Below are 13,727 nucleotides of genomic sequence, written 5' to 3' on the forward strand. Positions count from 1 at the left end.
GTAGAGGAGATACGATCCCTTGCTAGTCTCCCGCTCAGAAGATTTGATTGGCCAGCTATACTGTTGAAAACGAAGTAGTTAAGGTCTCTGACCAGGAGACTATTGGACAAGCAACCCATGTGGCGGCTAAGGAAGGGTAGAGCGCTGGACCCGAAACCACAAGACGGAACGAACTAGATTTGCTATCCGACCGTCTGTCTTATCTTAATTGATGATACATCGGGCAGGAATACTGGTAGGTATACCACAAGAAATTCTACCCGGATAGTCTGCCAAGTGGCAGAATGCGGGACTGCAACCAGCAGGTCTCTTGCCATCGTCGTGCAGAGTAGAAAATTAGGAACCCTCAATCCACCATCCTCTTAACAGGGACGTGGAGAGGAATCGTCCGCTTTCTTGCATCATCCGCTAAATAGTGGTGATACAAAGGGGGGGTGCTTGGACGCCAAAAATGTGTACCTCCGTACATCCTCAGAGTTGAGGTCCCCGAGTGGACAGGGCAGGTTGTCTGGCGTTAGGCCTGGATGCAGAAGAGGATACATGGAGGCGACACTCCGTGTGCTCGTCTGTTGAAGGTGTGGGAGGAAATCGGTGCCCTTTAAAGGACCCGTCGCCCATAAAAATCCGACCAGGTATGGCATCCCACTTAGAGGCTTCTGTCCAGTGCATCGCTCGTCAATTTTGGTATAAATAGAGAGTCCCTCTTTCTCAGAAGCTCTGGCAATCCAAGGCAATACCCGATCCATATTCAGCATTGTTCTCCACAAATCATGGGCGAGAGATCAGGAAAAGAAAACTTCCATTTTCTAGAACCTGTGCGTTTTTCTAGAATACTTGCGGCCCCTGCTAGCCGACGGCTCCCATTGTAGGAGAGGGAGCATGCTGAGTGCTCCAGAGTGCAGTTAGGGTGACCAGCTTAGGATTGAAGATGTGCCCTTAAGACCAGTCAATACTGGTCATGCGCCTTTAAGACTAGGGAATACTGGTCATGAGCCTTTAAGACCAGGGAATACTGGTCCTGTGCCTTTAAGAGGACATACTGTTCATGTGCCTTTAAAAGCAGGACATGCTGGTCATGTGCCTTTAAGAACCAAGGCCTACTGGTCACGTGCCTTTAAGACCAGGGCATACTGGTCACATGCCTTTAAGACCAGGGCATGCTGGTCACGTGCCCTTAAGACCAGGGCATACTTGTCATGCGCCTTTAAGACCAGGAATACTGGTCATGTGCCTTTAAGACCAGGAATGCTGGTCAAGATCGGGGCATTTTTTAAGGATTATGCCAGAGGTGGAGCCCCTTGAGGGGAACTAGGTACTCTGGGAAGAGCCGGGATCGGCAGCAGCGGAGGCTCCTGAGCTTATTTGATTAAATACTATGGTGTGTTTATTAGAAAACCATGGAAAGCTGGGGATGCACCTATAAGCCCAGCGACTACTGGGCATGAGTCTTTTTAAGAGCAGGGAATGAGGAGACCTGTGCCTTTAAGACCGGAGCTTGCAGGACAATGCAGGTCTTAAGTATTTAAAACAGGGAACGCTAGTCCCTTTATGCTGGCGGGGTGCGTGCGGGGGGAGGGGTGCGATTCACCTTACCGAGATTCTGAGTCCCCCGTCTGGAATAGCGCTGACTTCAGCGCTGAAAACCGCCGGCAGCAGCCCCTTCCAGATGAACTAGGGACCGGAAATGGCAGGAGGAAGAAGATGGCTGCCGAGATCTCGTCTTGAATGAGAAGCGCCTGAATAGGGGGGCGGAGCCGCTAGAATGATGCAAGCGGTGGGCGGGGCTTCCCGGGATGGGGCCTAAACAGGGCCGAAGCCGGGGACTAAATTTATGGATACGGCCGGCGCGCACCCGCGGACTGTAGGGAAAAGTGCCGCGAAGCTCTGTGGGGACCTGCCGCTATGGAGCCCTCCTATGACTGCCAGAAGACACAATCCCTCACGGTGCACTTACCCCGATATGAAGGGGATGGCAGATGTTGCAGGTAGGAGCTGTGCCCGGGGTAGATAAGACGGTGCAGGGTTGGGGAGCCTCCATCCACCATCCCTGCAGAAGGGGGGTGGAGAGGAACCGTCTGCCTCCTTCCATCATCCGCATTTTCAGTGGTGATGCAGTGGGGGCTGCTCGGACGCCACGCTGGAAGGTGCCTCTGTACAGCCGAGGGTAAAACCTGGTGGACAGGGCTGAATGTCCGGCAATAGGCCTGGCTGCAGAAGAGGATACTGAAGGTGAAACTCCAGTGCTCGTCTGATAAGGGAGGGGGGAGATCGGTGCCCTAGAAGGGGCCCGTCGCCCCTAGAATCAGCTCAGGCAGTGGCTTCCCACGTCGCAGGAGAGGATACGGAGAGGTAAAACTCCCGTGCTCGCCTGTTGTTGGTTCGGGGGAGATCGGAACATGAAAGAATCCGTCGCCCCCTTCATCCGTTGTAAAAGTTTAAAGTAAAAAGAGTTCTTTGGGTCTGAATAGCAGACCCGTCCGTGTGCCTCCTACGGACACTAAGCAAGAACTGGTTAGCTGGGATCCAGCAGGAGGGTGTATACTGCAGGGGAGGAGCTAACTTTCTTTGTATTACTTAGTGTCAGCCTCCTGGTGGCAGCAGCATACACCCATGGTCTGTGTCCCCCAATGAGGCGAAGGAGAAATTGCATCCCCATACAGGTGATAATCCAGCAGCTGTCGGCTGTACACTATAGCCGACAACTTGCTGCATCTGCAATGATCAGTGTTCGCACCGTCCATATCTGTTTAATCTCTTAGATGCTGCTGTTAATAATGAATATATTACATAAATGGTTAAAAGAGTGTGGGGGCTTCCTCTTTATCTCCATTGGCACCCTGAGATCATGATTGTGTGGTCTTGATGTTTGCCATGGCAGTTCCTGGCCAAACAGCGGCCTTAGAGTCTGCTGGCTGCAGTGGCCTGTTCAGAAGTTAGCGACATTTAGGTGGTAAAAATACACTTTTTCATGCCGGTCATGTCATTTTGCATTCATTCCTGGAAAGCACCTGAAGGGTTAATAAACTCCCCGACAGCAGTTTTCAATATGTCAGGGGGTGCGGTTTTTAAAATGGTATCACTTTTTGGGGGTTTGCACTATATTGGACCCATAAAGTCACTTCAAACATGGATAGGTCTCTAAAAATATTTTTAGCAAATTTCCATGGAAAAAACGAAAAACCTCCTAAAATGCTAACAAAATAAAACAAGATTTTACAAATGGTGCTGATGTAAAGCCGACATGGGGGAAATGTTATTTATTAATGTTTTTTGTGTGGTATGACTATCTGGATTAAAGGGATAATCATTCAAAGTTTGAAAATTGCTAATTTTTTACATTTTTGTCAAGTTTCTGATATTTTTCATAAACACAAAACCTATCAACCTAAATTTACCATTATCATAAATTATAATCTCCATGAAAAAAAAAAACAACCTCAAAATCACTGGGAATTGTTGAAACGTTCTAGAGTTAATACTATTTAAAGTGACACTGGTCAGATTTTAAAAATTTGGCCCCGTCACTAAGGGGTTAAATTCGGACAAGACAATGGACCCCCATCTTATAAAAATCTTTTTTCTGCTATTTTCCACTCCAAAATTTGGGGTGCGTCTTACAGTCCGAAAAATACGGTATGTGTTTTTTGTGGAGAACAGAATGACCAGACGTGTGAGGAGAAACTGCCCAAATCCTTATCAGCCCGAATCAGGCAGTCCAGTTTGAGAAACTATAATTACTGATTATAGGGACCAATTTATAACTACTGGACAAACCGTTGACAATTATTTAAATAAGCCAGTGAAACTTCAACTTCACTTATTCCATATTAAAACAGATAGACAATTGTGGAATGTTAGTGTAAAAGCTAATGGAGTGGTTAGTGCTTTGAACAAGAGCTAGCATAACAAATTGTACAAGCATTAAACATTTAAGGATATTAGATACTGTAATGCCCTACACGCTGGCTTCAGAAAAAACAAACCTTCCTTTAACACAAATAGCGGAGTTATCACTCTCCTCATCCTAACCTTACCAATAAGTCTTTCATGTACTCAATTTGTTTCGACTCCTCGCCCCATAGACATGCACGATTAGCTTAGCCGAGTTTGAATATTTTCTCAATGGGGAGAAATTAGTCAGTACCGGGCACCTCTCGCAATAGCAAATTTCCTTTGAGACTGTAAATGGGAACCTGCCATGTGATTCATGCTGCCCGAAAGATGGACAGTATGAATCAGACCCTAGCTGAGTGATTGCGGCCAGGTAGGTCTTACTCTGAAATGCTGCGATGTTAAACAGTAATTATGCCTGGAAGAGTCGGCTGGGGACTGTAAGATGAGTAGACGGAGGCATATCTCCGGCAGCTTCTCCCTGCCTCGCTCCAGTTGACTATGTGTTTATATGGTGGAGGAAGTTGCTTGCTCCTGTCTGATACCTGCTCCTTTACCCCAATTCTGCTACCACCCTCTGCTACTCTTCCCTCGTTTGAGGTACACTCTGTCCGCATCTACCCCCTCTCCATCCTCCAGCTATCATCTACCGCCCCCCAGAAATAGACATCTCTACCTTTCTCGACCACTTCATCACCTGGCTACTTTATTTCATCTCTGCTGACATCCCCACTATCATCATGGGTTACTTCAATATCTTAATTGGCACTTCCACCCCAGCTGCATCTAAACTTAATAGCTCACTGCCTCCTTTGGCCTCACTCAATGGTCCTTGGCAGCCACTCACAAAGATGGCCACACACTGGACCTCATCTTCACCCGCCTCTGTTCCCTTACTAATCTCACCCCTCCCTCTGTCTGACCACAACCTACTAACATTCTCTTCCCTCTCCTCTCCTAGTGCGCAACCCCCACTCCACAAACTCACTCACCCTCACAGAAATCTCAAACACCTCAATTTACAATCAGTCTCTGAGTTCTTTATCCTTCTTACAGACATAGCTTCCCTTTGTGACACAGATGCTGCTGCCACTTTTTATAACACCACAATAACAGCAACACTTGATTCAGCTGCCCCCCTCACACATAGCAAAACTCGTACAATCAACAGGCAGCCCTGGCTGACAAGCCTGACCAAAGAACTGAGACGAGCTTCCAGGGTCGCTGAGCAGAGATGGAAGAGTTCCTGCTCTGCTAAGCACATCATCGCATACAAGCAGTCCCTCACCAGCTTCAAGTCCACACTCACTGCCGCAAAACAAACTTGCCGTACTTCTCATCTCTCATATCCTCCGTCTCACAACCCTAAAAAGCTTTTCAAAACTTTCAATTCTCTACTCCGTCCCCCAGCACCTCCTCCCTCTCCTCTCTGCCAAATACTTTGCCTCTTGCTTTAAGCAGAAGATTGATACAATCAGTGAAAGCTTGGCCCACAGCCCCCAATGTCCCACTTAGCTGCTCAGCCCTTTTCTTCCAAAACCAGCTTCTCCATCATGACAAAAGATAAGCTCTCCACACTCCTGTCAAGATCATATCTCACCATTTGCACACTTGACCAGCTCCCGTCCCACCTAATCCCTAACCTCGCCAGTCTTCATCCCATCCCTAACACACCTCTTCAACCTCTCACATACAAATGGTGTCTTCCCCTCATCCTTCAAACATGCCTTGCTCACACCCATCCTCAAAAAGCCCTCCCTTGACCCATTCTCTGTATCTAGCTATCACCTGATATCTCTTCTCCCTTATGACTCAAAACTACTGGAACAGCATGTCTATCTTGAACTGTCCTCCTACCTCTCCTCCTGCTCCCTGTTTGACAGGTTACAATCTGGCTTCCGACCGCATCACTTAACTGAAACTGCCCTAACTATAGTTACCAATGACCTACTAATCGCCAAGGTAAGCAACTCTACTCTGTCCTCCTTCTCCTGGATCTGTCTTCTGCCTTTGACACTGTCAACCATTCCCTCCTGCTTCAGATTCTCTCATCTCTTGGCATCACAGACTTGGCCCTATCCTGGATCTCATCATATTTAACAGCCTGAACATTCAGTGTCTTACTCTCCCACCAACTCCTCACCTTGCCCCCTTGTCTGTCGGTGTTCCCCAAGGCTCAGTCCTAGGGCCCCTGCTCTTCTCCATCTACATCTTTGGCCTGGGACAGCTCATAGAATCCCACGGTTTGCAGTATCATCTCTACACCGATGACACGCAGATCTACCCATCTGGATTCAACTTCACCTCCTTACTGACCAAAATCCCACAATAGCTTTCTGCTATTTCAGCTTTCTTTTCGCTTGCTAAAACTGAACATGGACAAAACAGAATTCATCATCTTTCCCCCATCCCCCCTCCACGAGACCTATCCATTAATGTCAATGGCTGCTCACTTTACCCAGTCCCACACGCTGGGTGCCTCGGGGTGATCCTTGACTCTGCCCTCTCAAGCCACATATCCAAGCCCTTGCCTCCTCCTGCCGGCTCAAACAAAAATATTTCTCGCATCAATGCATTCCTTGACCATTAAACCACAGAAACGCTGGTGCACGCCCTTATCTCCCGCCTCATCAACTGCAACATCCTACTTTCTGGCCTCCCCTCTAGCACTCTGGCACCACTCCAGTGCATCCTTCACTCTGCTGCCCGACTAATCCACCTGTCTCCCAGTTTTTCCTCAGCCTCTCCTCTCTGCCATCCACAACCTGTTTCCTCCATACATCTGTGACATAGTCGCCCGGTACTTACCCACACGCAACAGTCGATCCTCTCAAGATCTCCTTCTGTACTCCCCTCTTATCGCTTCTTCCCACAACCACGTACAAGACTTCTCTTGTGCTTCCCCCATACTCTTGAACGCTCTACTTCAACACAGACTCTCGCCTACCACGGAAAATTTCAAAAAGAACTTGAAGACCCACCTCTTCCGACAAGCCTACAACCTGTCGTGATCCTTAGTCTGCTGAACCGCTGCACGACCAGCTCTATCCTCTCCTACTGTACCCTCACCCATTCCCTGTAGACTGTGAGCTCTCGCGGGCAGGGTCCTCTCTCCTTCTGTACTTGTGTGGCTTGTGTTGCTCATGCCTATTGTACTTGTCTATATTTGTCCCTTTCACGTGTAAAGCGCCATGGAATAAATGGCGCTGTAACAATACAATAATAATATATGGAGAGACCTGGATGGAAAAACGATTGGGTGTCGAAAAGTCGGTGGGTACCTGGCAAGAAAGTCCCCAGACAACACATCCAAGCATGTTTACTCTGAAACAGGTGATGCCAGGCTCCCTTGAAAGCACAACATTCCAATGAAACAGCGGGTTCAGACAAGGTCCCCAATGTGCATGGACACCATTAGTTTGATGACCGTATACATGACAGACAAGAGGTAGCTGTCATATACTTGGTGTATTTCGCGGATTATAAGACACACCACAAATTTTGAGGAGAAAAATAGGAAAAGGACTTTTTTTTTTTAACAAAATGGTGGTGCTTCTTATAATCCATGCGTCTTATTGCTTACCGGGGTGGTGGATGCGGTGAAGCGGGGTCCGAGAGTCTCCGCTAGTGGAGGCAAGAGTGAAGGGTTGCTACAGGCCGCAGGCAGGTGTTTGGTGCTGAGGGGGCTCTGCCGACATCTTGTGAAAACGCAGAGCCCACACAGTTACATGGTTTCCTATGCGGTGGACTGGACTCTTTGAAAACGCCTGTCGGCCGGGGACGGTGCATCTCCTGAGATCTTGGTGCCAAGATCTCCATCTGTGCATGCACCGCCCTGGCCGACAGCCATTTTCCCGGAGTCCAGTCCACCGCATAGGAAACCATGTAACTGCCTTGGCTATGGGCTTTCATAAGATGTCGGCAGAGCCCCCGCAGCACTGCACATCCAAACATCCCCGATTGCGACCGGTAAGGTATACCCATATTATAAGACGCACCCCCATATTCCCTCAAAATTTTGGGGGTAGGGAAATGCGTCTTATAATCCGAAAAATATGGTATTTCTTGTCCAAGAAACCAAAGGTGGGAGAACTCTGACAGAAAGCGTGAACTTACAAGGGACAATACACCGTGACTGTGCCAAGAGGGACCGCTTAAATTACATTACTGCTTTTCTCCCAGATCAAAATTCTTGCTAAATATATAATGAATCAATAGTACAACAGACCAAAAAGAACATGATTAATACAATAGGGTCATTGATACCAGCCATGTATGCTTGTCTCTTACAACAAGCCGGTGGTGCGCATCTTTAAAGAGACAGCAAACAGAATGTAATAAGAAGCTTGTCACAATCTAATGTATCCTGCCAGCAGCAGGTTCCATATGAGTAAATGCTCCTAAAATGTCTATTTTTCAGCCCTACAAAAATGCTATAATATAGTGACAGCCACAACAAAATGTGACAGATGCTTCGTTTAAGATCAAAAGAGAAGGAAAACGTATGGAAGGTTGTTGCTTGGAAACCGGTTTCCTGCAACATGTGTGGAGGAGTCCGATGAATCATGAGAGCAGATCTGCCACCGACATCTTCCTCCTACTATTCTCATCCTCCAAGCCTGGAACCTACGGCACCTTATTAGTACAAATTACTATTATCACTGCATGCAGCTGCAGCTAATGATTTGGATATGTTAGTTCACTGTACAATATCAGTCATTGAGCGGAAAGATGAGAGTACAAGCAGTGTCAGACAGAACTTTATATATTGTTCTAAATCAGGATATGATCCATTTAGGCAGAGGTCCTTTTTACTTCCAGCTAAAAGGCTGGGAGCCAAAATGTCCTGGGTGATAATCCATCGATGCGACCTGTACTGAGCTACATGTCAGCAGGGAAACAGTGCTGCATTCAGGGAAGAGGTCACTTTCTGTAATCAATGTATTAATTTCGAACAGAGCTGTTCATGAGCTAAGCTATCCAAGCAAGCAAGGACCATTTAGGAAAAAATTTACAAAGTTTACAGATAAATATACCAAATTTAGGATAGTCCACCCAGTCTCTTCATTAAAGAGATGTTGATATAGTTAATATTGCCATAGGTAATATGAGCAGGCAAATACAGTATTTTTCCATTAAGTGTAAATGAATAAAGAAGTCCGAAGAGGACACTGGGAGCTCTGGTCATAGACAGTCAATGATCTTCAGCCTCACCACATGTGGAAGGTAGGAGCAGTCACTGACAGAACACGAGGCACCATTTTAGATTTATTATATTTATATTGTTCGCAAAAGTGAAAATTTGTCAAAAACTTGACATGTAATAGTGACAAGAACATTGATCAGTGGAGTTTCTAGGCTTTGATACCAAAACAAATTGAGGACATGAAGGAGCATGAGTGAGACCCAAGACTGTTTCTCAGAAAGTTTATAAGCCAGTGTTCGGCAAATCCTGTCTAGCCTAAACCCTGTCAAGCCTAGTTCATGAGCTCTCAGCTGAGTGCTTGTGTCCTGTGAAATGGTGGCCCTCACCGCCCAGACCCCATTGGTCAAATCTTCTAACAAGTCATTGTGACATTTCAAAAGTGACAGTAGCTTACTAATTTTTCCATAAAAATTATGACTTAATAAATAGCTTTTCTGCAATATTCAAGTGCTAACCTTCATCTGTTCGGTTTACTTCCTGTTCGCTGAGTCGGGAGCTTGCAGGCCTTGAGGACACCACAGAAGGCTGTAATGATGGTAGTTCATCAACATCTCGAAGATTTGCCAGCATATCCTGAAGCTTTGATCTGTTTGGCCCTAACCACAAGAAAATAAAGAAAGAAAAAAAAGAAAAAAAAAAAGAAGACAAGGATCATAAAATATTTACAATCAACAATATTATTTCATCATTACATCAAGAAATCTAGTGTGAAGTCAAAGCCAAGGCTTCAGCTGAGCAAAGTAATTATCAACTTGTGGAATTTCAAAATTTAAAGAAAAATAAAGATATGCATTCATTGCAAGGCAAGATTTCAGAGGAACATTACAATAAGTAAAGGCAATTCCTTGTCATATGTAATGATGAACATTAATGGAGGTCAATCAGAATAGAGGCACAAATCCATCGTCTAGGTCTTCGCACCCATGGTGACACTTACCTGAGCTCTTCTCCAACATGCTCCCACATCCCTGTTTTGATTGTTTTATGTGGGACACAGGCTGAGACATTTCTTCTGAGGTTTTTCCTGTTATAAGTTTAGGGACAAAACGTTCTTTAAGAAACGGAAAGGTCGGTTCACCGATCCAAGACATTTCCTAGATCAGCAAATATGCTTTATTCTAAAGAATTCATGCGATTCAGTTACCAAATTTACCATTCTAAAATATGTCATTACTAACAGAAATGTCATTTACAGATTTAGGAAATGTGCAAAAGAGGTGCAAAACAATATGAACCTGTATCTGCAACAAGACCCTAAATGTATGAAATGGTACAAGCCTGCCAATGTGCAAAGCCACGGGTGCAAAAGAGCCACAAACCTCATGCAGAGCCTTAGATACATTTATTACAAGAATGGGAAAAGTCAACTTACTAAGCCCTGATAAATAATAAAGGCAGAGATTCATGAGGAATTCAACTGAAAGAACTAAAATAACCTATTATGTATATCAGATCTATTGTGCAGACATCTAGATAAGGCTCTGTTCACATTATCGTTAGCCCCTGATCAAATAAAGCCTCAAGTAGCTATAGTTTTTGCACTGTATAAAGGTAAAGTAGAGCTAGACAGAAGCTAAAGAACTCTTGCAACTACAGAGACCATTCGCATACCAGGAACAACTAAATGCAACTTTGCAGAAGTGTAAAGTATATAGTGGATATAAAAAGTCTACACATCCCTTAAAACACCAGGTCTTGCCATGTGTAAAAAAAAAAAAAAAAAATTACGGTACATGAATATAATGTTTCCCATAATCTGTTCATTTCAATTGGAAAAAACAAACGTTGAAAACTTTTCGGGTGGAAAAAGAAAAACAGAGAACAAAAATAGTGTAAAGGTATTGTCCAGCCTGGACTAGTTTTTAGTCCCATGATAAAAAATAAAAACAGGTGCAGGTAGTTGCTAACAAAGGGAACTATCCGCCTGCTCGATCCGGTGCAGACTGATCCTGCCAGTAATTACTGTATTTTTTGGATTATAAAACACTCCAGATTATAAAACGCACCCCAAATTTTGAGGAAAAAAATAAGAAAAAAATATTTTTTAATAAAAGGATGGTGCTTCTTATAATCCATGCGTTTTATTGCTTACCGGGGGTGGCGGCACCATGTCAACAGAGAAGCTTTTCATGCGGGCTGCTCTGTTTACGGGGCGTGACTACCAGTGTCATACTGATTTACAGCATGCTTCTTACAGTTAGGTCTGTGACAGCTCTACATGATGGATGTGGCCACCACAGTCAGCAACTACCTGCCTGATAGATGTTATGCCCATAGTAACAAAAAAAAAAAATTAAATGGCCCTGGACAACCCCCTTTTAAGTAAAAATGTACATCCTTCATCTAATCCTCTGTTGAAATATCCTTAGAATTTATTACAGTATTCGCTCTTTTTGAGTAGGAGTCTATCAGCATGGCACATCTAGAATTGGCAATGTTCACCCACTCTTCCTTGCAGTACCGATGAAAATCTGTCAGATTTCCAGGGCATCTACAATGGACAATTCCAGATGCTGAAAAACCGCCCCAAAGCATAAGACTGTCTTCAACAAGATTCATTGTAGATATGGCGTTCTTTTGGTGACGTGTAGTGTCGGCTTTGCACCAAACAACTTTTGGAATTTTTGAAAAGTTCAACTTTGGTCTCAGACCCTCATATGTTTCTGGCAAACTTGTTGCAACTTTTGGCAAAACACAGCTAGTCTTGGATATTTTTCTTTGTACAAAAAGGTTTCTCTCTTGCCACCCTACCCCACAGGCCAGCCATATGAAGAATCCAAAAGATTGTCGTCACGTGCACTTGCAAGAAATTCCTGTAGCACCTTTAACCCCTTTCTGACATCAGACGTACCATTCCAGCCATGTGACCTGGGCTAATTTGACCATGGACGGAAAGGTAAGCAAGTGATCGGCCGCGATCTCAGGGGGGAGCACGGGCAAGCGCCGCTGGGTGTCAACTGATTCTGACAGCTGGCACCCAGCACTAGGTGCCAAGAGAGGTCACAGACCGCTCCTGTCATTTTAACCCCCAAAATACTGCGATCGAACACAATCACAGCATTACAGAAGCTGGCACAGGGGCCGACAGCCCCTCTGCCTTTGGATGGGAGACCCCGCGGCGTGACACGGGCTCCCAATCGTTGCCATGGTGACCCAATGTCGTCATGACGACATCTGGGTTACCAGAGCTAGGAAACTTTGTGATCATGCGCAGTGCATGACCACCATGTCTCCCTGTCAGTACAGCGCTGACAGCTTATATGGCATATCGATGCTGCTACATCTGCATGTCATAGAAGCGATCAGCCTGCAAAAAATGATTGTCCCATAGAGGGACAAAGTGAAAAAGTTAGAAAAAAGTTTTTTTTAAAAAATTGTAAAAATATTTTTTTTAAATATCAAAAATAAATTTAAAAAAATTATTTCATCTATAAATATTTTAATGAAAAAAAATCTAAACAATAAAAGTATATATATTTGGTATCGCTGCGTCCGCAACGACCCGACCTATAAAACTATACCACTAGTTAACCCCTTTAGTGAACACCATAAAAAAAAGGCAAACAGCAATGCTGTATCATCATACCGCCTACTGCGCTTAATGCGTGTGCTGCCTTAGTACAAGGATGGGCACCAGGTTAGAAGCGTTACAGTAGGTGCTGTTCCCGGCGACGGGTGCCGAACACGGCTCTCATCATTCTCCCCTGCTCTGCCGGCAATCGGCTCCAGCAGGGTAGAATGATGAGAGTTACATGTAAGTAATAAAAGACAGCAGGCGGTGGCTGATGGGACTATTACTCCCATCAACAGTCTATATATTAGAAGATGGCCGACAGCACAGCAGACATATGGATGCAAGTCCTAGTTCCACTGGACCCGATGGAAAAAATACATATCAAAAGAAAAGTGAAGGACAGCATCCAATCCAGGTGAAGTATCAAAGTTTCCTTTATTGTGCCAAATGCAACGTTTCAACCATAAAGGTCTTTTTCAAGCATGCAATACGATAATAATGGCGGCCTTATACAGGAAGTGGTTTTACAACCACCAATCACTAGCACAATTAACACTTTGGGTAGAGAAATCACTGATTGTGTTTTTCATTATGTTTTTTTTTTCTTCTTTACCTTCTCTTTTCCTCTCTTGATGAGTCAGAGTACTAATTGCTGTTTTACATCATTCTAGTGGTGCCCTATGAATGTTGCCATGGATACGGCCATACACTGTCTGTTCTCAGAGACGTGCGCGCACCCCCTTCCCTTCTTTGGCGGTGTCACGTGTTTGTTCATGTGATGGGGCTGTCCTCCGGTGTGGTGGGACGCTAGCGCGCTTGTGTGAGGTGCCGGTGACGTATTTGTGGGCGGGTGCGGTCTCCATAGCTGGGGTGGCGGCGCCACATGATCAGCCATGTGGTGGTGTTTACCTTTATGCGATTGGATGTCCGCACCCCTACGTGCTTTGAGGGGCGTATCCTAAAATGGAATAACAGCAGTTTAACTAGGTAAACATTGATTGGCTTATATACATGTGCGAATCTGGCACATTTTGCAGGCAGCTCATTGATTGGCTGGGAACAGTGTTTACCGCAAACAACATATGACGCTTAAGGGCACTGGTTTATTTAGAACGT

General features: G+C 45.2%; 1 protein-coding gene across 3 annotated transcripts in view; it reads right to left on the reverse strand.

The window, feature by feature from the left end:
• The window catches only part of STRN (striatin), a 198,359-nt gene that overhangs the window by 53,489 nt on the left and 131,143 nt on the right, over nt 1-13,727 (reverse strand). For 2 of the 3 annotated variants that reach the window (XM_069769151.1, XM_069769150.1), the window contains one exon: nt 9,553-9,693. In XM_069769151.1, the coding sequence (XP_069625252.1) occupies nt 9,553-9,693 (141 nt within the window). Of the gene's footprint in view, nt 1-9,552; nt 9,694-10,034; nt 10,122-13,727 lie in introns of all 3 variants that reach the window. The other variant, XM_069769149.1, reaches the window with a different exon arrangement.

Source organism: Ranitomeya imitator, chromosome 5, assembly GCF_032444005.1.
Source record: "Ranitomeya imitator isolate aRanImi1 chromosome 5, aRanImi1.pri, whole genome shotgun sequence".
NCBI classification, from domain to species: Eukaryota; Metazoa; Chordata; class Amphibia; order Anura; family Dendrobatidae; genus Ranitomeya; species Ranitomeya imitator.